Genomic DNA, 21,673 nt, shown 5'->3' with positions numbered 1-21,673 from the left:
CCCTCCTCAGTGTGAGCTGTCATTACTTCCCTCTCGACAGGAGCATCCTCACTTTTTCTTCGCCGTGAACCCACCTTCATACTGCTGCTGACATTAAAGCTCCTCAAACACAGATGATCCCATCACTGTCTTTCCAGCAGCCTGATGGCTCCCGCTGCTGCCACATTAAATATAAACCATCTTTTAGCTGTATAAGTCTCAATGCCTTTTCCAATACTCCATGTTCAAGCTAAATGTACTCATTCCTGGTATAGGACATGACCTTTTTTTCCCTTGAACCCTCTGAATAAATAAATGATCTTGCAAAAAAAAATAAGACCTTCCTATATTACTGTCCTGTATTATCTGCACTTATATGCTTATTTTATCTCCCTAGAAGATTTGATATTCCTGTATTACCTTTAGTTTTGCTTCCTCTGATCTCTGAGCGCATGAATGTATCAGGCACTGCTCTTAGAACACCTGTAGGAAATAATTTTACTCTCACAACAGTTCTGATTGTATCCCCACGTTACTGTGACAAACCTGAGATGCAGAGAAGTTGAGTAACTTGCTGGGGTTCCATAACTAACAACTGGCAGAGCCAGGATACAGATTCACATGGTCTGGCCCCAGAGCCCAAGCTCTTAACCTCTGAGCTCACGTTGGTCAGGGATGACAGCTGTATTCCTGATATCATATTTTGGATTCAGCTGACGTGTTATAACTGAACTGCAGTTGAAGGCCTGTGTCCATTAATGGTCAGAAATATCAATGGTAGGCTGAGTGTGCAAATGTAATTTGATATCAGGGGCTGATTTACGGTGTTTCCCAGGAAATCACTCTGAAGCTAAGAGCTATCTTTGTGCTATTTTTTCCTACTTGTTCTTTTTTTTCTTTTCTTATTCCAGTACATGGGCTGTATTGAGGTGCTGCAATCAATGAGGTCACTGGATTTTGGAATGAGAACCCAAGTTACAAGGTAAGAGAACAAAACTGGGACAGACTTTGAGGACTATAGTCTAAAGTCACAAGAGTTTCTCCCCACAGGAATTTCATGCAAGGTTTCAAAGGCATCGTGGGTTTTTATACATAAGGCTGGAAGGTACACCAAAGCCCAGTGACCTTCGATGAGTAGCTTTGCCTCATCACGTGAAAGATTTCTCAGTTGTGTGGCGGAGCATCTGCATTTCATATGAGAACTGACAAGATGATGGAGTCAGAGAGATAGCTGGTTTCCCAGATACTAAATGTATTTAAAATAATGTCTAGAAATAGGACATTACAGAATCTCAGACCTGTCGAAGAAGTAGCCGAAAATAACAGGGAAAAACTTTCCACATCAGCAAGCCCAAGCTCTCATTTATGGCATCCCTGACACAAGAAACTCTTACTCCTTGTCTGGGTCTCCCTCCTCCATGTAAGGTGAGCTGGATGAAAGAGTTGAACCCGGGGACCCTTACCCAGGGTGGCCCCTGGCAGCTTAGGGAAAGAACCAGAATCATTATTACACAGAGCACAAGTCAGAAGCAGAAACACAAGGCATGGTTCTTTAAGGCCAGGTTCAAAGCAAGGATGGAAAGGGGAATAATTGAGTGCTGAGACTGGTAACTGGGAAAATTGTGAGGTGAGAGGACTGGATTTATAGGAGTGATTCAGGATGAAGACTTGGGCATCTGCGGTGTGTGGTGCCAGTATGTGTCTCAGGGGCAAGCTGCAGTGCCTGTCTGCATCCATGGTCTCAGGCCACCATTTCCACAGGTGAATGTTCTCATTATGAAGAGAGGATAACTTTTCCTAATGCTCATCTTATGGAAGTCCGAGGCCTTGAAAAATTGTCCTCTTGACCAAAAGGTTTGGGGAAAGGAATCATACGCTCTTTAGGAGAGTCACAGTTTACAATGCTGTACGGTATTAAAGACCCTGAGAAGTCCTGTGCTATAGTTGAAAAAGCACTAACTTCATCTTGAGATTTTCTGAATTTGTTTGGCCCCAGAATTCTTTTTTTTTTATGTAACATAAATGAACATTCCATGTATCTCTGGGGTTCCATGAAATGATCTTTCAGAAGTGCTATTGTGGACTCTTTTGTTTATAATGCATTCAAATCTGTCTTTCCAAATTTCTCACCAATCCTTGGTATTCCCTCAGGAGTTAAACAGATGAAATCTAATCCTATTTTTCTTTTTTTTTTTTCTGTATTCTTGGTGCCTATTTCAGTCCTTGGCACCCGGAAGGGGCTCAATGGATATTTATGGAGTAAATGCATGACTCCACCTGACTACTTTCCAGGGTTTGGAAATGGCTACATCTTCCCTCCCTTTTAAGCCTTCTCTTTCACATTCTCAGGCCCTTCAACTATCCTTTAAGCGAGAGGGTTTCTAGATTACTTCCTACTCTCTTAGCCCTAATTTGGACACATTTCAGGTTTTATTTCATTCTGATGATGCTTAATCTGGAGAAAGCCCTTCCTCCAATCCTGAGCTGGTTACAGGTGGGAGGAAGAGGGTCGCTACCCCAGGTGACTGGAGTGGGGATACAGGAGAAAGGAATGCCACTGTCCATACTTGAGGATGACTGATTTTCTGTTCATTCCCTCATCCATTCATTTTGACTTGTTCTCCCTCACTCGAGTATTTATGGAGTGCTCATTAATTGCCTGAAACTCTTCAAGAATAAAGGATGCAGATGCCTCTGACCTCAGAGAACTTACATTCTACCTGGGGAAACAGACTCTGGCAAGGAAACAAATAAAGAGACAATATACTTTCAGGTAGTAATAAGTGCCATTACTATAATGATGAAGCAGGGTAAGAGGATAGAGATGTAGTAGGTGGGCTTTTAAATTTTATTTTATTATCTAGTTATAAATATACTGTATATTTACTTAGAACATTTAGAAAATACAGATAAGTATGAAAAAGGAAATCACTCATAATCTCACCTGGAAATAATGTCTACTAACATTTTGTGCTTTGGAATAACCTTCTGATCTTCTCTTCCTTACATGTGCTTACAGTGATTTTTGTAGAAAATCTGAAAAATATTTGCTGCTGTTTCTCCCATGTTGGCCATTTTCCTGTTGCTAAATATTCAGAAGAATTTTTAATTGTGGTAAAATACGTATAACAGAAACTTTACCATTTTAACCATTTTTAAGTGTCCAATTCAGTGGCATTAAATGCGTTTCATCTTTTTGTGCAAAAACCACCACCATCCCTCTCCAGAACTTTTTCATCTTTTCAAACTGAAACTTTGTATATTAAATAATAACTTCTTATTCCCTTCTCCCCCAGCCGCTGGCAACCACCATTCCACTTTCTGTCTCTATGAATATGACTACTGTAGGTACCTCATATAAGTAGGGTTATATAGTGTTTGTTTTTTTTGTGACTAATTTATTTCATTTAGCATAATGTCTTCAAGGTTTATCACTAGGTCAAATAATATAAATATTTTGAAGGCTTTAGATCTGTATTGCTAGATTGTTCTGCAGAAGAACCATATACTAGTTGATATCCTCCCTCCCATCCATGTATCTATTTTTTGTTACTATCTGTTTTTATTTTTTTAATTTCTGTTTTATATTGGAGTATAGTTGATTTACAATGTTGTGTTAGTTTCAGGTGTACAGCAAAGTGATTTAGTTATACATATACCTGTATCTATTCTTTTTCAGATTCTTTTCCCATATAGGTTATTACAGAGTATTGAGTAGAGTTCCCTGTGCTATACGGTAGGTCCTTGTTGATTATTTATTTTATATATAGTAGTGTGTATATGTTAATCCTAACTTCCTGATTTCTGTTTTTAAAACATCTTTATGAATTTGTCAGTCTGTATTTTCCTACTGTTTAGTTAATGGTAAAAGACTATTTCTTCTCTGCCATGAAGATTCGGTTCATGACTAGTGTACAGATCTAAGGGAAGGTGTCTGGCATGGTACCTGGAAATTATTCCTTGTAGATGTGTCTGTATGAGATTCAGGCATGGCAAATTGTGCTCTGGGCAGATCTGTGGAAGCTTGAGGTGGTTCACTTTCCATAAACCTCTAATTCCCACCCTACTTCGCAAATATTTACTCTTCTTCCTTCTCTTAATTTTTCCTTCTTTATCTCCTTCTCCTTTCTTTTCTCAACTTACATATATATTCACATTCAGCCACTATTCAAGTTGCTCTATTACCAATTGCCTTAGATGTTATTAATATATAACTGTTGAATCAGGTTTCAAATAGTTTACAATTTGAATTTCACATATTCACAAAGTTTCATTTAACTCATAATCCTACTTAACCCAAGAAAAAAAATTCAATGGACCAGTTAGAATTCTATAAGAAAGATCTTTATTTTGTGTGACCACAGGTATCTCCTGACATTTACCATCAAGCAGAAGATTAATCAGGTGTGACTGCTGATAAACTAGTGTAGCTAATTGCCACTACGCATACAAACAGGTGTATTCAGGCTGATGTCCTACCTATGTTAATTGATCTTACCATGTCTCTACTAGTTAGTACATTGTTCCAGTTAATAGACAGACAGCAACATGAAGTTCCTGATAATAAAGGAGGAGCCATGGTTAAGATACAGCAGTTCGGTCAGTGTTTGAAACAGAGGACAAAGATGGAGTCAAATTCTTCTCATTATGAGGGACCTTTCTGCCAATTTTTTGAGGGCTGAATCCATAGGACCTCTAGAACAGAGAGAATACTCAGAGCAGAGAAAAAGACAAGGACAAGGAGGCCATGTACTTTGTCGGCAGTTCCCTGGATTACACCCTTTCCAAAGCTCTCATCACACTTCTTTGACTCCAGATTTATCCACTAATTCTCACCCAGGCATTTATCCACTTGACTGATTTAGGACCACATCTTCATTTTTAGTAATCTAGTGTTCATGCAAAAGGGCAAAGGAGGAGGTTTTTCCTGATAGAAAAGAGAAACAAGATGATTAGGAAGACAAAGGCTCACAGTGATGGTTGTCTTCAGAATGTCTGGAAAACAATATCAAAAGGAAATAGGAGAAGGGGAAAATGAAAATCATACTAAGGATGACATAGTCATTCCTCTCTCCTATAAAAATGTTCTCAACATGATTTTTATTTTTTAATTTTTTGGGGAGAGTGGGAACTCAAAACTTTTACTAAGATTATCTCTATTAGAAACTCTTATTCTACTAACGAGGAGATGAAATTTAGATTTAGTAACTTGCCCAAAGTCACACAGCTAATAGATGTGAAGATGGAACTTGAGGTTAAGGCTCCAGGATTAGGAAATTTTGCTCTTTGGCACTCTTTTAATATGTCATGGTGGTTAAATGATACTTTTCCCTTTAATTTATTATTGTAGAGAACTGCATTAATAAGTTTTATAATATGGAACAATCATTGAATTCCTGCTGTAAACCCTTCTTAATTACCATGTCATCATAGGCAGCAGTTACATACAACTTGTTAAAATTTTATTTCAAATGTTTGCATCCTTATTTTAAGTGAGTTTTCTTTTTTGAACTATACTTACGAAATTTTGGTTTCAGGAATATGTTAGCCTCATAAGAATGATTGCAGAACCTTTCTATATTTTCTGTGCTCTGCCACAATTTAAACAATGTTGGAATTATCTGCTACTCTAAAAGTCTTTGGAACTAGCCCAAACAACTCTCTGAGCTTGTTAGATTTTTACCTCCATTGTCAAATCTTCTTTTTTATTAGTCTTTTCATTTTTTTTATCCTTGGTAAGATAATTTGGGGGTGATTTTACCCCCAAAGTTGGGCATTTTATCTTGATTTTTCCAATTTGTCACATAATGTTAGCCATAGTATTCTCATCTAATTTTCACGTAGCCTCTGTATATGTGATTATGCGCTCTTCAACATTTCTGATTTGCTTGTGTGATCTTTTAAAATCAGATTTGCCAGAGGTTTGTTTATTTTATTGCTCTTTTGAAAGAACCAGGTTTCGTTTTTATTATTCAAATCTACTTGGTCTTTGATTTTCTAATTCATTTATTTCTTTATCTTCAGTATATCTTTCCTCCTTTTTAAGTTTATTTTATGCTGTTCTTTCTTTAATTTCTTAAGATTATTCTTTTATAATTTATTTTTATTTTTGTCTTCCAGTTTTATTGAGATATAATTGATATACAGCACTGTGTAAGTTTAAGGTGTACAGCATAATGATCTGACTTACATATATCATGAAATGATCACCACAGTAAATTTACTGGGCATTCATCATCTCATATAGATACAAAATTAAAGAAATATAAAAAATGTTTTTCTTATGATGAGAACTCAGGATTTGATCTCTTAACAACTTCCATATATAACACTCAGCAGTGTTAATTATATTTATCATGTTGTACATCACATCCTAGTACTTACTTACCTTATAACTGGAAGTTTGTACCTTTGACTCCCTTTCTCTAATTCCCCTCCCTCCACCTTCAACCTCTCCTATCGACAAATCTGACCTTTTGTTTTTCTTTTACATCTTTATTGGAGTATAATTGCTTTACAAAGGTGTGCTAGTTTCTGCTTTATAACAAAGTGAATCAGTTATACATATACATATGTTCCCATATCTCTTCCCTCTTGCGCGTCTCCCTCCCTCCCACCCTCCCTATCCCACCCCTCTAGGTGGTCACAAAGCACCGAGCTGATCTCCCTGAGCTGATCTCCCTGTGCTATGCGACTGCTTCCCACTAGCTAGCTGTTTTACGTTTGGTAGTGTATATATGTCGATGCCACTCTCTCGCTTTGTCACAGCTTACCCTTCCCCCTCCCCATATCCTCAAGTCCATTCTCTAGTAGATCTGTGTCTTTATTCCTGTCTTACCCCTAGGTTCTTCATGACATTATTTTTTCTTAAATTCCATATATATGTGTTAGCATACGGTATTTGTCTTTCTCTTTCTGACTTACTTCACTCTGTATGACAGACTCTAGGTCCATCCACCTCATTACAAATAGCTCAATTTCGTTTCTTTTTATGGCTGAGTAATATTCCATTGTATATATGTGCCACACCTTCTTTATCCATTCATCCAATGATGGACACTTAGGTTGTTTCCATCTCCTGGCTATTGTAAATAGAGCTGCAATGAACATTTTGGTACATGACTCTTTTTGAATTACGGTTTTCTCAGGGTATATGCCCAGTAGTGGGATTGCTGGGTCACATGGTAGTTCTACACAAATCTGACCTTTTTAATGAGTTTGTTTTTGCCGTGTAATTGACCTACAACATTATGTTAATTTATGGTATACAACATAGTGATTTGATATCTCTATACATTTCAAATTGATCACCATGATAAATCTAATTACCATTCATTGTGATTTTTAAAACAAAGGTAAAGAAAACAAAAACCTCATTTGATCTGAAACACACACACACACACACACACACACACACACACACACAAGAAATCATGTCACGAAAACGTAAAGCCCACTCCCTCCCTTGCATAAGCACCCACATCGTGCAAAGAAGAAAAAATCTTCCCTTTCCCACTAAGGACGCCTCTTTGTGTCTTGGTGGGAAACTGTTTCTGATACTCAAGGAAGAATAAATTATACGTCAGGGTAAATGCAATAAGTGGAGCTGGTGGGACAGGGCTTGGTTTTCAACCCTGAAGGACAGAACTTCATAGGAAACGTGGAGGGAACATTTAGTTCCTCACCACAAGACATAATTTACCCCAAGGGCAGGGCACACTGCTGGTGGGAGGAACCTCCAGATCATTGTCTTACTACACAGTCCTCTTCCTGTATTTATTGCCTTACATTCGTAACTCATACATGGTAATAGAATCAGCCAGGCTAAGCGCAAAGCACCCAGCACAGGATCTGTCCATGCCAGGCTCCAGGACAGCTGGGAAGCAGCAATTCCTGGTGAGTGATAAGCCTCATTCCTGTGATGGCCACCCCTTTGGGGGCGGGGGTCTGTGAAGGAAGTGGGGAGTGGTTAGAGAACGAGTGGTGAGCGCTTCCTTTTGGGATCCTGGCTTCAGATTCATTTTCTCTAGCTGATCATAAGGGATCTGCCCCCATTCCATTCCATGGGGGAAGAAAACCCTGAGTAGTGTTTTTTGGAACTGCTGCTGTAGACAGTAAGCAGGCTGTTGGGGAGACCGGTAGTAGGTAAAGCAGCAAGGAAGCAGAGATCATAATTCAGAGGATGTTGTAATTGGAGTAGTTTCCTGTTTGGAATGTTACTGCTCCTGAGCCCTGATTCTGCAAATTTAATTCACTGTCTTGAAATTTTGATTCTTTGGCTTCAACAGGACATTAAAGGCAGCTCTTCAGAGGCAAATGCATACTTCTGTGTGTGTGTGTGTGTGTGTGTGTCTTTGGTGTTAGCAACTATTAGATGCAAAGCAGGTCCAAGATGCAGCTGAACATTTACCTAAAGTCCCATGGATGAGCTTTATAAGAAATGTGAACCTCAGGAGGGAAAGTTTTAAGTATTCTGTAGAGGTCAAATATCTGCATGCTAGGTGACTAAATTAAGATATCAATTTGTCTGAAAATAGGCTGGCATTTATGTAAATTTCCTGAGGAATGTATGAATGAGACTGATTGCAGCTCTGCATGGATGAGTGTATCAGTGTAAAACTTGGAGTAACTGTCCGGCATCTGGTGTGTGGGTTCTGTGTTGACCTGTGAGGAGACCATGCAGTGAAGTGTGGGATTGCAGCTCACATGGCAAGCAAAGTAAAGACACGACAGAGGGGATAAAGGGCTGAGTTTATTAACTTTCCAGGCAAGGGAACATCCCCCAGCGAAGACATTTACTGAGAAGAGTGGCAAGGAAAAAAAAAAATCAAGAATGTTACAGTTCTAGTTCATAGTGGTCATGCTAAAAATTGAAAACTAGCACTTGCTGAGGCAGAATGTACGTGGTTGGATAAAACAAGTTTGATTGGTCAGGAAGGAATGTAAAGACCCCAAGAAGGGTCTGGGGTCCCAGGGCCAAGGCTTATGACCTTTATCAGCTGGTGAGAACAGTTACAACACATAACAGTCAAATCCTCCTCGGCAGGCACCGGTGTGAGTGGACGTACTTCCTCCCACACACGTGGGGACGTCAGGGAGCCCTCATGGAGGTTTTGTGTGGCGTGTGTCTGAATGTGTGGACAGTCACCACCTCTGCTAACTTCAAGCTACGCTACTCCCGGTTCCTCACAACCTCGTTAGGACTGAGATCTCGCTTCTCAGGTATCTGAGATGAAATAGCCAATTAAATTCCTTTTAGAAGTCTTCAAAGATACAGTAATTAAAAAAAAATTCCCAAGCTGGGACTTCCCTGGTGGCGCAGTGGTTAAGAATCCGCCTGCCAATGCAGGGGACAAGGGTTTGAGCCCTGGTCCGGGAAGATCCCACATGCCGCGGAGCAGCTAAGCCCGTGCACCACAACTACTGAGCCTGCGCACCTAGAGCCTGTGCTGCAGAACAACAGAAGCCACCGCAATGAGAAGCCTGTGCACCGCAACGAAGAGTAGCTCCCGCGCGCCACAACTAGAGAAGGCCCACGTGCAGCAATGAAGACCCAATGCAGCCAAAAATAAATAAATAAATGAACAAATTTATTAAAAAAAGAAGTTCCCAAGCAGTTGGGAAGGATTCTGATAGCGTGACAGAGTCAAACCCACAGAGAGAGGGTGTGAAAGCCAAGGGCACCTTTTCCTTAGAGTCATTAGCACAATGTCTCTCACATGCAGGTGCAGTTACTATTTGAATGAGCACAGGTGAGGCCAAGAAGTACAGTTACTAAGGCAACCCACAGAATGGAAAAAATATTTTTTTAAGTCATATATCTGATAAGGAATTAATATTCAAAATATGTAAAGAACTCCTGCAACTCAACAACAGGAAACCAAACAACCCTATTAAAAACTGGGCAAAGGACTTGAATAGACATTTCTCCAAAGAAGACACACAAATGGACAATAAGCACATGAAAAGATGCTTAACACCAATAATCATTAGGGAAATGCAAATAAAAACCACCACGAGATAGTACTTCACACTCATTAGAATGGCTATTATTAAAAAAGAAACCAAAAACAACAAAAAACTAGAAAATAAATGTTGGCAAGGTTGTGGAGAAATTGGAACTCTTGTGCATTGCTGGTGGTGATGTAAAATGGTGCAGTTGCTGTGGAAAACAATATGGCAGTTCCTAAAAAGTTAACAATAGTATTACCATATGATTGAACAATTCCACTTCTGTGTATGTATCTAAAAGAATTGAAAGCATGTATTCAGACAGATATTTGTACACACATGTTCATAGCGGCATTATTCACAAACTCAAAAGGTGGAAGCAACCCAAGTATCCACTGATCGATGAATGGATAAATAAAACATGGTATACACATACAATGGAATATTAACCTTAAAAAAGAAAGAAATCCTGCCAGTTGTGACAACACAGATGAACCTTGAGGGCATTATGCTAAGTGAAATAAGCCAGACAGAGAAAAATAAATACTACATAATATCACTAATACGTGGAATCTTTTTTGCAAAAGTCCAGCTCATAGCAACAGAGAGTAGAATGGTGGTTGCCAAGGGCTGGAGGGCAGGTGGGGAAATGGAGAGATATTGGTTAAAGGGAACAAACTTTCAGTTATAAGATGATTAAGGTTTGATGATCTAATGTATAACATAGTGACTATAGTTGATAATACTGTATTGAAATTTGCTAAGAGAGTAGATTTTAAGTATTCTCACACACACACAAAAAGGCAAATGTGTGAGCTGATGCATGTGCTAGTTAACTTGATTTTGGGAATTCTTTCACAATGAACACATCTATCAAACTATCATGTTGTACACTTTAAATATATTATGACTTTATTTGTCAATTATACCTCAGTAAAGCTGAGGAAAAGGAAATTCTGACACATGCTACAACATGGATTAACCTTGTCTTATGCATTTGGGCTGCTATAACGAAATACCATAGATTAGGTAGCTTATAAACAACAGATATTTATTTCTTACTGCTCTGGAGTTGGGATATCTGAGATCAAGGTGCCATCATCGTCAGGTGAGGGTCCTTTTCTGGATCACAGACTTATTGTATCCTCACGTTGCAGAAGGGGCTAGATAGCTCTGTGGTACCTCTTTTATAAGAGCACTAATCTCCTTCATGAGGGCCCCATCCTCATGACCTAATTACCTCCCCAAAGCCCCACTTACTAGTACCATCACCTTTGGAGGGTTAGGACTTCAACACACAAATTTTGGGGAGACACAAACATTCAGCACACTGCAGGCCTTGAGGACATTGTGCTAAGAAAATAAGTCAGTCACAAAAAGACCAATACTGTATGACTTCATTTATATGAAGTGCCTAGAGTAGTCAGATCCAGAGATAGAAAGCAGAATGGTGGTTGCCAGGGGTTATAAGGGGAGGGAGTTAGTGCTTAATGGGTACAGAGTTTCAGTTTGGGAAGGTGAAAAATTTCTGGAGATGGATGGTGGTACTGATTGCACAACAATATGAATGTATCAATACTTAATGCCACTGAACTGTACACATAAAAATGGTTAAAATGGTAAATTTTATGTATGTATGTTTTACCACGATTTTTGAAAAGTATCAGTTACTAGATGAGTTATATTTTTGAAGTATTCAATGTTGTCTGTTTATTTTGCTGAAAAGGTGCAAAGCCAGTAAGAGAAGGATAACTGAAGCATCAGGGCCTATCGTCTAGCAGGTGCCACAGCTGAGAGTATTAGGGAAGGAGTGCCTAGTGGCCTCTTCTAACTTCTTGACTGGGAAACCCAACCAGAAACCACACTGGCGGAGAGGGCTGCTGCAGGACAAGAGGCGAGGGTAGTTAACAACAGCTGACATTTGTTTCACTTGCCCAGGGCTTTTACATTCATGTTTTCTTATGAACCACACAATCACCCTGAGAGAAGGCACTGTAATTCCCCATTTTGAGCAGGGGGAAGCTGAGGCTCAGAGAAGACAAGTGACTATCCCAAGACCACACAGCTCTTTTGCTGGGCTCAAACCCAGGTACTCTTAAACCAAATCCTATCCCTACGGCACTTAATGTTTCCTAGTGACATTGCTTTGGTTTGAAGTGAAGTAACTGCTTTTATAGCTGTGAATAGACTAAGATGCTGGGAGACAATTCAGGCAGTAAAGGCAAGCCTGAGTCATCTTTATCCACATTTTTTTTTTTTTTTTTTTTTTGGCTGTGCTTCTCGGCTTGCGGGATCTTAGTTCCCTTACCAGGGATTGAACCCAGGCCCCCTGCAGTGGAAGCACAGAGTCCTAACCACTGGACCGCCGGAGAATTCCCCTGAGTTGTGTTTAAAAATCACTTCTAACTGAGAGAACAGCGCGGCTATGATCATTACCATCGCTGATGTCAGGTCTCTGTGGAACATCTAATTCTTAACACTTTTTCACTATTTCTTTCTGATTATAAAAATTAAATGTGGCTTATTATGGGAATTGGGAAGTAGGGTAAAAGAAAAGAAAAAACAGACAAATCACTGGAGGTAATCAAGAGTAACAATTTGGTATAAGGTTTTTCCAGTCATATGTTTGGAAACTAAAGTAAGATTATATGGTGCTTATTAATTTGTGATGTGTTTTTATCATTTATTATGCACATTTTCTAGGTCATTAAGCATCACCAGTACTTGCTTTGACCTGAGCTTTAAGGTGGCAGAAATAATTGTAAGTGCATCTACTTGCCATGGGTATATTTATTAAGAATCTTTTGGCTTTAAGTAGCAGAAAATGACTCTGCCTAGCTTAAGCCAAAAGGGGGATTCTTGAAAGGATATTGGGGCAGCTCTTGGAAGCTGAGGATCAGTGAACAATCAAACCAATAGAAGAATACGGTCAGGGCTGCCGAGGCCTCAGCAGCAGGAGTGCAGGGACTCCCCATCTCTGGTTTTCTCAGTTCCAAATATCAAATTCCTAGGTAGGATGGTGATTGGGGCCTAATCCTGAACGACTCATCTTTGGCCAGGGCAGAGTTGCATTGGGGCAATATGGTAGTTCTGTAACACTCATATATCGAGAAGGGCATTTGCTGGGAGGAGGAAAAAACAGCTTGTAAAAACAGCAGTAGTAAATGCAGTAAAAAATGGATTCCTACCTCAAAGGGAAAAGAACACACTAGATCGATTTCTTCGAACACCTTAAAAAAAAAAGATTGGGAATGTATAAATCATCCCCCAAATGCTTCACTAAAATCTAAGGGTTGCAGAATTGTTAGTCAAATGTTTGATGTTATTATAGTTAGTTCATTAATTTTTGAACATAATTCAATTGAGCTGTATGTTTAAGTGGTGTTTGGATATTTCAAGAAACTTTGAAACTACACGTATAGGTATTGTATATGTTTATGCCTTTTTTATAGGATGTAGGGCATTGTTTTAGTGTTTTTGACATATTTATAGAGGTTTATAAAATGGTCATTAGTTTTGTTCTACAACAGGCTGTTTACAGCATCTATATTTGATTTGCCGAGAAATCCTTGGTCAGGAATGAAACTCCCAATTACAGTATTTTTTCCATGGCAAATGTGATCCACTTTATGAAATGGTATCTAAAAATATGTTGCAGCTGAAATCAGGGCCTGCTAATTTATCCATATGAATCTATAGAAACTTACAGATGTGCAGACATTATTGTATGAACACACACACACATACACTCTCTCTCTCTCTAACAGGCAATATACACACAGTCACTGACCTAAGTGAGAAGAGTTAGCTATCTGTCCATGTCTAAGTATGGATTATAGTGGATGGCCTCAAGAGTTTGAGGAGAAGCTAATTAATTCAGAGCTTAAAATGCATGAATGTTAAAGCGTATGGATTTGGGGGTGACCCCAGTATTTTTAGCTTTAGTAATTTTTCCCCCAGACCTTCTCTACCATGCAGAGTTCAGTTGAGAATACTTTCTGGTATCTCCCTTTTGTGGCCCTCTTCGGTTTCCTTTAGAAGTCAGTACTGAATGTTTGTAACACCCCAAGCATTTTCAACTAGACTCTGTGTAAATGTCTCCAGGACCAAGAAACGGGGTTTCTAATTTTGATTTTAATGGACATAGTGGTCAGCTCCTGCTATGAATAATTTAACAATGCAATAGAATAGGCCTTTTGAGCCATTGCTCCTGGAAACACCAATGCTGTGGTTGTACAGGCGCTTCCTGAAAACAGTCCAGAGTGGGCCCCAGAGTGTGTCTGGCCTAGAAGGCCTTGGGTCCCTATGGTCCTTTTTCAGTGGGGCAGTCAATCGCAAGGGCTTCATCATCCATCATCTTTGGGCCTTAAGGTTCTCCCTGGAAGCCTATTCCATGGGCCTGATAGGTTGCAGAGCCACAGTGACTGGGGCATAGTTGGATCAATAAATATTTATTGGTTAACCGAGAGGTTTCAGGGCTTTTCAGGCCTAGATCACATTTCTTTAGATGATTCTGGAGGTCTTGAAGGTCACTGCTAGTAGAGAAAAGCAGAAAAGACCTAGACATTCTACAAACATGGAATCTGGCATCCTGAACTAGACCAAATTCCAGAACGAGGAGCTCTTAGACAATTGAGTCAGGTCCCTGGCTCCATGGTAGAGCGTCTGGCACATAGACCCCATTCGTATACATTGTTGAACAAAGGAATGAAAATAAATTCGCTGAAGATACTCAGTTTAATTCAGAGAGCCTTGGGGTCCAAGGAGTTGATTCAGATGAAGAGAAGGATTTCTTGATCCCAGGGAACTGGCTGTACTTCAACCTCTTTCTAGTTCAGGGATTCAAACATGGTTTTCAACTTTTAGGAAGCAGTCTACAGAGCAGTTTATTATTAATGAATAGCTACAGTCAGCATCATAAAAGTTAACATTTATAAAAGATATTACTAGTAATCCTATTTTGCGCATGAGAATACTGAGCCTTAGAGAAATTATGGAACTCCCCTAGTAAGTTAATAAGTGGTGGAACCAGTAATCAGGTCTGCCTGACTCTTGTGTACTATGCCTCAGTCAAAATGAGAGAATTCTAAGGAACAAAACTCAGGGCAATGCTGAAAGCCAGAAGTGACAGAATAAGGAAACATCCAAACCTCAGGTTAGAATTTGTCCTAGGTTCAAGATACCAGATCCCTCGTTTGTGAGTTCTCTCTGGAAGGGCCTTCATAAAGATGCTCAAAAGTATGTAGGTGAGGATACTTTTAGTATCCTTTTCTGATCTGTACTAAGGAAAAAAAATTGTGTCAGACAGTGGTTCTCAGACTTCAGCACACGAGAGAATCAATCACCTGGAGGGCTTGTTAAAACACAGAGGGTTGGGCCCCACTCCCAGAGTTTTGAATTCAAGAATTTGCATGTCTGACAAGGTTCCTGGTGTCGCTTATGCCACTGGTCTGGGGACCACACTTTGAGAACCACAGGTGTAAGGGAACCCTATCAGTGGTTTCAAAATGAGTTCTCTTAGTTGGACCACGGATCATATGGAAATCCCTTATTTTTGAAAAGGTGGATCCCCAGAAAATCCCAAAAAACATCTGGAGGTTATTTTTGCTTTTAAGAAAGGAAAAGGGCAAAGCCTAGGGAATACCAGAGCAGCGAGTTTTAATTCTGATATATGTATATTATATACATATCTCCAGAAAAATCAATGTTACAGTTCCTTTTAGGAAGAGTGAACTAAATGGGAAGCACTCAAAATTCATTAAAAACTAATCTCAGCCTGAAAGACTTTTCTTTGATAAAAAGAGAGCTTTGTGGCCAAAGGAAATACAGGACAGTTGGCATGTCTCTCCACCTGCCAGGCAGATTTGTTCCGTTTCCCGTCAGGATTCTCCTTAGGAAAACTGTGAAATGCCTAATGGAATAATAAATGCAGCTCTGACCCCTTTTCTTAAACATGAGTTGGAGCTTGTGAGAGCTGCACCTACTCTAGGAAAATGTGCATTTTCACGTATGTTCGATTAATAAGAGGGTGGATCTTTTTTTTTTTTTTTTTTTGCGGTTCGCGGGCCTCTCACTGTTGCGGCCTCTGCCGTTGCGGAGCACAGGCTCCGGACGCGCAGGCTCAGCGGCCATGGCTCACGGGCCCAGCCGCTCCGCGGCATGTGGGAATCTTCCCGGACCGGGGCACGAACCCGTGTCCCTTGCATCGGCAGGCGGACTCTCAACCACTGCGCCACCAGGGAAGTCCGAGGGTGGATCTTTTTGATCTGGATCATCTGAGCCACTTACGAGGATTTTCTCTGATTTTTTTTTTTCACTGTCAGCTGTGACAACGCAGATTCTTAAAAAGGAAAGGCATCCTCTAGTTAAGTGTTTATGACAAAGTAAAGTAGCATAATTCTGGCAGCAGCTCATGAGCAGGACTTAGGCTGGATCTAGAAACAGACTCTGAGATGGAGAGTCAAATGCAAAAGGTTTGCTGGGAAGAGTCTCAAAATCAACACTTGAGGGAGTGAGGGATACAGGACTAGACCTGGTGGGGCAGCGGGGGAGGCTTGAATAGTGATGCTGTCTCAACAAAGGCTTCAGCAGATCTCGTGGGTAAAGAGATCGGGCCTTCAAACCCCGTATTGACTTGTCATTGATGCCTACTGCCTCCAGGGAGGGACATATCTGTAGGCTAGGTAACTGCCTCAAGGAGAGGACAAGTTCTGGGGAAGGAACTCAGCTGTGAGCTGTTAGCAGTGAACACTCCAGCAACAGGGGCAATGACTACCTTTGTTCTGAAGGGGGATCTGGGTTATTCAGGGGGACAAGGATCGTACTTTGTTTCAGTGCCATAGAGCTGTCTAAACATTTACATTTTGAACGTTCAGTATATCCAAGGCAGGTGCCATGGGGTATCCAAAGAAAATCAGATAAGCATTCTGCCTTTATAGAAATGTGAACTATCCATTGCTACTTGCATAATAGACATAATTGGACCTTTTCTACAACATATTATTTATAACATTCCAGTTATAACCATAGAGTACGCTGCTGGGTACTAGGTATTGTAAAAAGCAGGTTAGACCCAGTTCTCAAAGCAGACAGACATTTTAAGGATAAAGCAATAATAATGGCTAACATTTACTGAAGCATTGTTCAAAGCACTGTTATTATTCCCACTTTATAAATTTAAGAAACTGGGACATAGAAAGCTTTAAAAACTTGCTCAGGGGCTCCCCTGGTGGCGCAGTGGTTGAGAGTCCGCCTGCCAATGCAGGGGACACGGGTTCGTGCCCCGGTCCGGGAAGATCCCACATGCCGCGGAGCAGCTAGGTCCGTGAGCCATGGCCGCTGAGCCTGCGCGTCCGGAGCCTGTGCTCCGCAACGGGAGAGGCCACAGCAGTGGGAGGCCCGCGTCCCGCAAAAAAAAACAAAAACAAAAACCCAAAAAACTTGCTCAACATGATAGAGCTTATAGGAGACTGCTAGATTTTGAGTTCTGGCTGTCTGATTGCAGAGCCCACTCAATGAGCCTTTCTTCATTCTATTATCATAGAAGAGTTATAGATAAATTAAAGTGCTCCACTTTTTTCCCTTTTAACAATTACTTATAGTAATTTTATACTTTTGTTTATTTCTGTATTCCTGCAAGCACTTTGTACTGTATCATGTACATGATATCATGTCACTTAATGAAGCTTAGTTGATATAAAAAAAAAAAGAAGAAGAATGTCAGTTCCCCTCTCCCTTCACTGAATGCTGGTAGGAGAAACAAAGAATGGAAGATGATAATTAACAGTATGTAGAAGAAGTTCCATAATCCTTATATTTATACAGTAGAAGACCCATCTCTCATAAAACCCAGCTTCCTGTACCAAGATACTTAGCAAGACCAAGTCCAAAAATACGTATAAATAATCTTTGTCTGTGACGATTAAAAGGTTGTGTTCTAATGTTTTTTCTTCCATGTACAAGCTAATGGCTGACTGTGACCCCAAGGCCTCTTACATTCCTTTCTGGTTTGCTCCAGAGGAAGGGTGAGCAAACCACCTGCTACCTGATTTTGATTCTGCCACCTTTTGAGCCAAGGATGGTTTTTGACTTTTTTAAATGTCTGGGGGGAAAATATCAAAGAAGAATATTTTGTGACATGTGGAAATTACATGGAATTCACATTTGTGTCCATAAGTGTTTCTGGCACACAAGCATGCCCATTCGTTTATGTATTGTCTGTGGCTGCTGTTCAAGCTACAGCTGCAGAGTTGAGTTGTTGCGACAGTCTGTATGGCTCTAAAAGCCTGACATTTTCACTCTCTGGTCCTGTATAAAAAGGCATGCTGACTACTGCTATGAAGAGATTCTCAACCTGACTTAGCTCTGTTGGAAGCACTTGAGGGAGCTTTTAAAACTCCCAGTAGTCCCACCCTCACCCATTAAATCAGAATGTCTGGAGATGAGACCCAGTCATCAGGATTTGTTAAAGCTCCCCTGTGTTTCCCCAGTGTGCAGCCAAGGTTGAGAACCACTGCCTAGAGCATGAATACATTTCGAGGGGCAGATGGACTAGGCTTCCCAGCATACAGGCGGCCAAATGGGAGAGAATGCAGGTCACTTATCACCACCCATGTGTGCAGGGGGTCATGTGAGCAAAGATGTTCAGGACCTCCAGATGCCCTCTGGTGAAAGCCCTTCCCGTGAGGAGATAGCCAGGATAAAGGGACCAGAGTGGACAGGAGAGGATTATACCAAATATCTTTCCCAGCATATTGACTAAGTTGAATACAAATTTCTCGCCGAATGGAACATCATCAAATGTGCAGGTAGTGTAGCCTTCCCAACCGTAGCTGCTAGGAGCAGGTGACCTAATTCCTTAGCATCCACTAATACGACCATCTGGTTGAAGCTGTAGAGCACAGAACCAGTCACACCGTGCAGTGAGTTCAAGTAGAAGTTCTAATCCGCTGTGTGGTCCTTGAACTGATCTGCTTCAGAATCACCTGGGAGGTTGTTAAACTGCAGACCTATAGAATCAAAATCTCAAGAACAGTCCCAGGAATCTGCATTTTGAACCAGCATCCCAGTTAATTCTTAAGAACTTTGAAGTTTGATCGCCATGTACCTAAATGGTTATCTCAGTGAATTCTTAGCAGATGTGCATGCCAAAGTTGTCCGACCAGTGGATTCAATTGGCTAAGCCAGTTACTAATTCCTTCCAGAGGCACACACACACATTTTTAAAAAATGGACTTACCAGATAAAATCTATAGTATATACACCAAATGGCCCATAAAAGAAGGAGTTATGGGGCTTCCCTGGTGGCGCAGTGGTTGAGAGTCTGCCTGCCGATGCAGGGGACACAGGTTCGTGCCCTGGTCCGGGAAGATCCCACGTGCCGCGGAGCGGCTGGGCCCGTGAGCCATGGCTGCTGATCCTGCGTATCCGGAGCCTGTGCTCCGCAATGGGAGAGGCCACAACAGTGAGAGGCCCGCGTACCGCAAAAAAAAAAAAAAATAAGGAGTTATTTTTTTTTTAAACAGTGGTGGAAGTCACACACTCGTTCTACCCATTAGTGTCTTGTTCAACACTATAGATACCTCTGGTAAACTGTTTTAAGTATCTTAAATGGCACCAAATCTTCCTTTTTTGAAGATAGGCCTAATTTTTGGAAGTAGATAAACATCATTTGGAGTGAAATGCGACGAATAAAGTGGGTGATTATGTTGGATCTGTTTTGGTTTTTTAAAAAATGAATTTTGGTTCTTAAGTGACCACACTGTATGATCAGTACACTCTTTAACCCCAAAAGACATGCCTTCATAATATTTTAGTGTATTTTGTCTAAAACAGAGTTGTTTTAGTTTATTCCAAAGTAAAGGAGAACAGTCTTTTGGATTTACCAATTCCAGTGTGTTTTGTGTGAAATCAACCCCATTCCTCTGTTGTCACTTCATATTTGAGGGTGTATAAGCCATCAGTAGGGGGGTGTGTTTGCATTTTGAAATAGGTGATTCTATTACAGGAAATCATTGTGGGGATAGGAGAAAATCAGCACTTCATTTCTGTTTACTGGGGAGATACTTGCAGGGGAGGTGCGATCCTGGGGACGGGATGGTCTTTCACTTCATTAAAGTGCAGTTGATGGGTCAACCTTTGCATCAGAGCCAAAGGGCAGAATCACAGAGTAGACAGAACAACCTGTGTTCTATGGTGGCTTGTGTTGGGTAGAATTGCAAATGTACTTTATAATCAGATTTTAAATAGAATCCAGGTTGAACGGAGTGGTGAGATAAGTCCATGTGAGAGTAAATGCTGTGGGCAGTCCTGAAAGGTTTGATTTGACCATCTGGGACCTGAAGTGCCTATTTCTAAAATGAAAGGATATATTTTACGGGCTGTGTCGACCCTCCCAGAGTGCATGGGCGATGCCCCTTGATAATAGCACAAAGGGAGTTTGAAGTTTTCCATTTTCCGCTGGTCTAGGGGCATTGACTGCACTCATTGTGTGCTTATCGCCATGGAGGCAGGCTCATGTTCTAAAGTGTCCTTTCTGGGGCTTGCACACATTCTTGGATGTCTTTAATTTCACCAGGCTGAACAAAATTGAACACATAGATCACTGAGGCTTGATGTTCTGAAGGCAAAGATTTCAAAAAAGCAGGTACTAGTTTCCCTAGAACAATTGGAACACCGTAATACCACACTGATGTGGAGTCTGAATTACTTACGAGTCCTCTCATTCATCAATAGGAAAGCAGTCTGAGACATTCAGGTGACAACTTGTCCCTGCGACATTGTTAACTGATTTCTTTAAGGGTTCATGTTGGAGACGAAAAGTAAGGGAAAATCCCTGTGCCTTTGTTCTGCCTACGTGTTTTTTGAGTTTTAGTTTGGAAAGGCTCTTGCTGGGATTAAAATGTATTCTCATTTCTGTTTTCTTGGACAAAACAGAACCACTCGTGTTTGTGTGTGTGTGTGTGTGTGTGTGTGTGTGTGTGTGTGTGTGTGTGTGTGTTGGGAGATGGGGATAGTTGCTTTTAACTGCTCTGCTGGGCCATTTGCCTGGTCTCATGTGACACAGTTTCTGGCTTTCCTATTTCCTGAAGAACTGTATTTTGACATTCATTGGAAACATTCTGTCCCACAGGCCCCCATCCTCCCTTAAATGCTCCCCTTTGTCTTGGATTAGGATATTGCCTTCCAAATTTTAAAAAACAAAGATTGGGCAATATTGCTCCCAGAGGAGCTTAACTGTTTAAGAGTTAAAGACACAGAAAAATTATAACTTCTTAAGTACTGTAGTGGCCAGGGGTTGATGAAGAAAGGTGCCTTTGTTTGGGTGATTAGTTTGGACTCTGTTAAAACAGACAAAAATATCTTTTTTTGGTCTTATGGCGTAGGCAGGGTTTTATATGCTTAAAAGCAAATCTTCAACTGCATTCTCATTCTCTTACATCAGCCTGCTTCTCCCCTTCCCTCTCATGTGGGAAAACAATAAACAAAGTGACCACTGTTGGTGCCGTGGGTCTCTCTCTCTCTCTCTCTTTCTGGTACAGGCTCCCAGGATGGAAATCTTTAGCCGTTTAAACTCTGAAAAGTCTTGCTCCTCTAAGAGAGGACGATTGCTGAATGTTTGCTCGCTGGAGAATGTCCCATGGTCGTCAGCTTCCAAGACGCTCTGCAGAAATGCAGGCTGCTTGAGCAGCTGGGATGGTGGGGGGCACCCCCGTCCTGTGAGGAATCCCTGATGCAGGATCTC

The 21,673-nt window shown here is 40.7% G+C and overlaps 1 protein-coding gene across 1 annotated transcript in view; it reads left to right on the top strand.

Moving 5' to 3' along the window:
* Positions 1-21,673, top strand: part of SHC4 (SHC adaptor protein 4) — a 128,223-nt gene that overhangs the window by 39,298 nt on the left and 67,252 nt on the right. Inside the window, exon 2 of the mRNA XM_082841197.1 lies at positions 891-961. Coding sequence (XP_082697323.1) covers positions 891-961 — 71 coding nt within the window. The remainder of the gene's footprint in view (positions 1-890; positions 962-21,673) is intronic.

This window comes from Leucopleurus acutus (genome assembly GCF_964270905.1).
Source record: "Leucopleurus acutus genome assembly, chromosome: 1".
NCBI classification, from domain to species: Eukaryota; Metazoa; Chordata; class Mammalia; order Artiodactyla; family Delphinidae; genus Leucopleurus; species Leucopleurus acutus.
The sequence above is the reverse complement of the archived record's forward strand: the minus strand, read 5'-3'. Positions and strand labels throughout refer to the sequence as shown.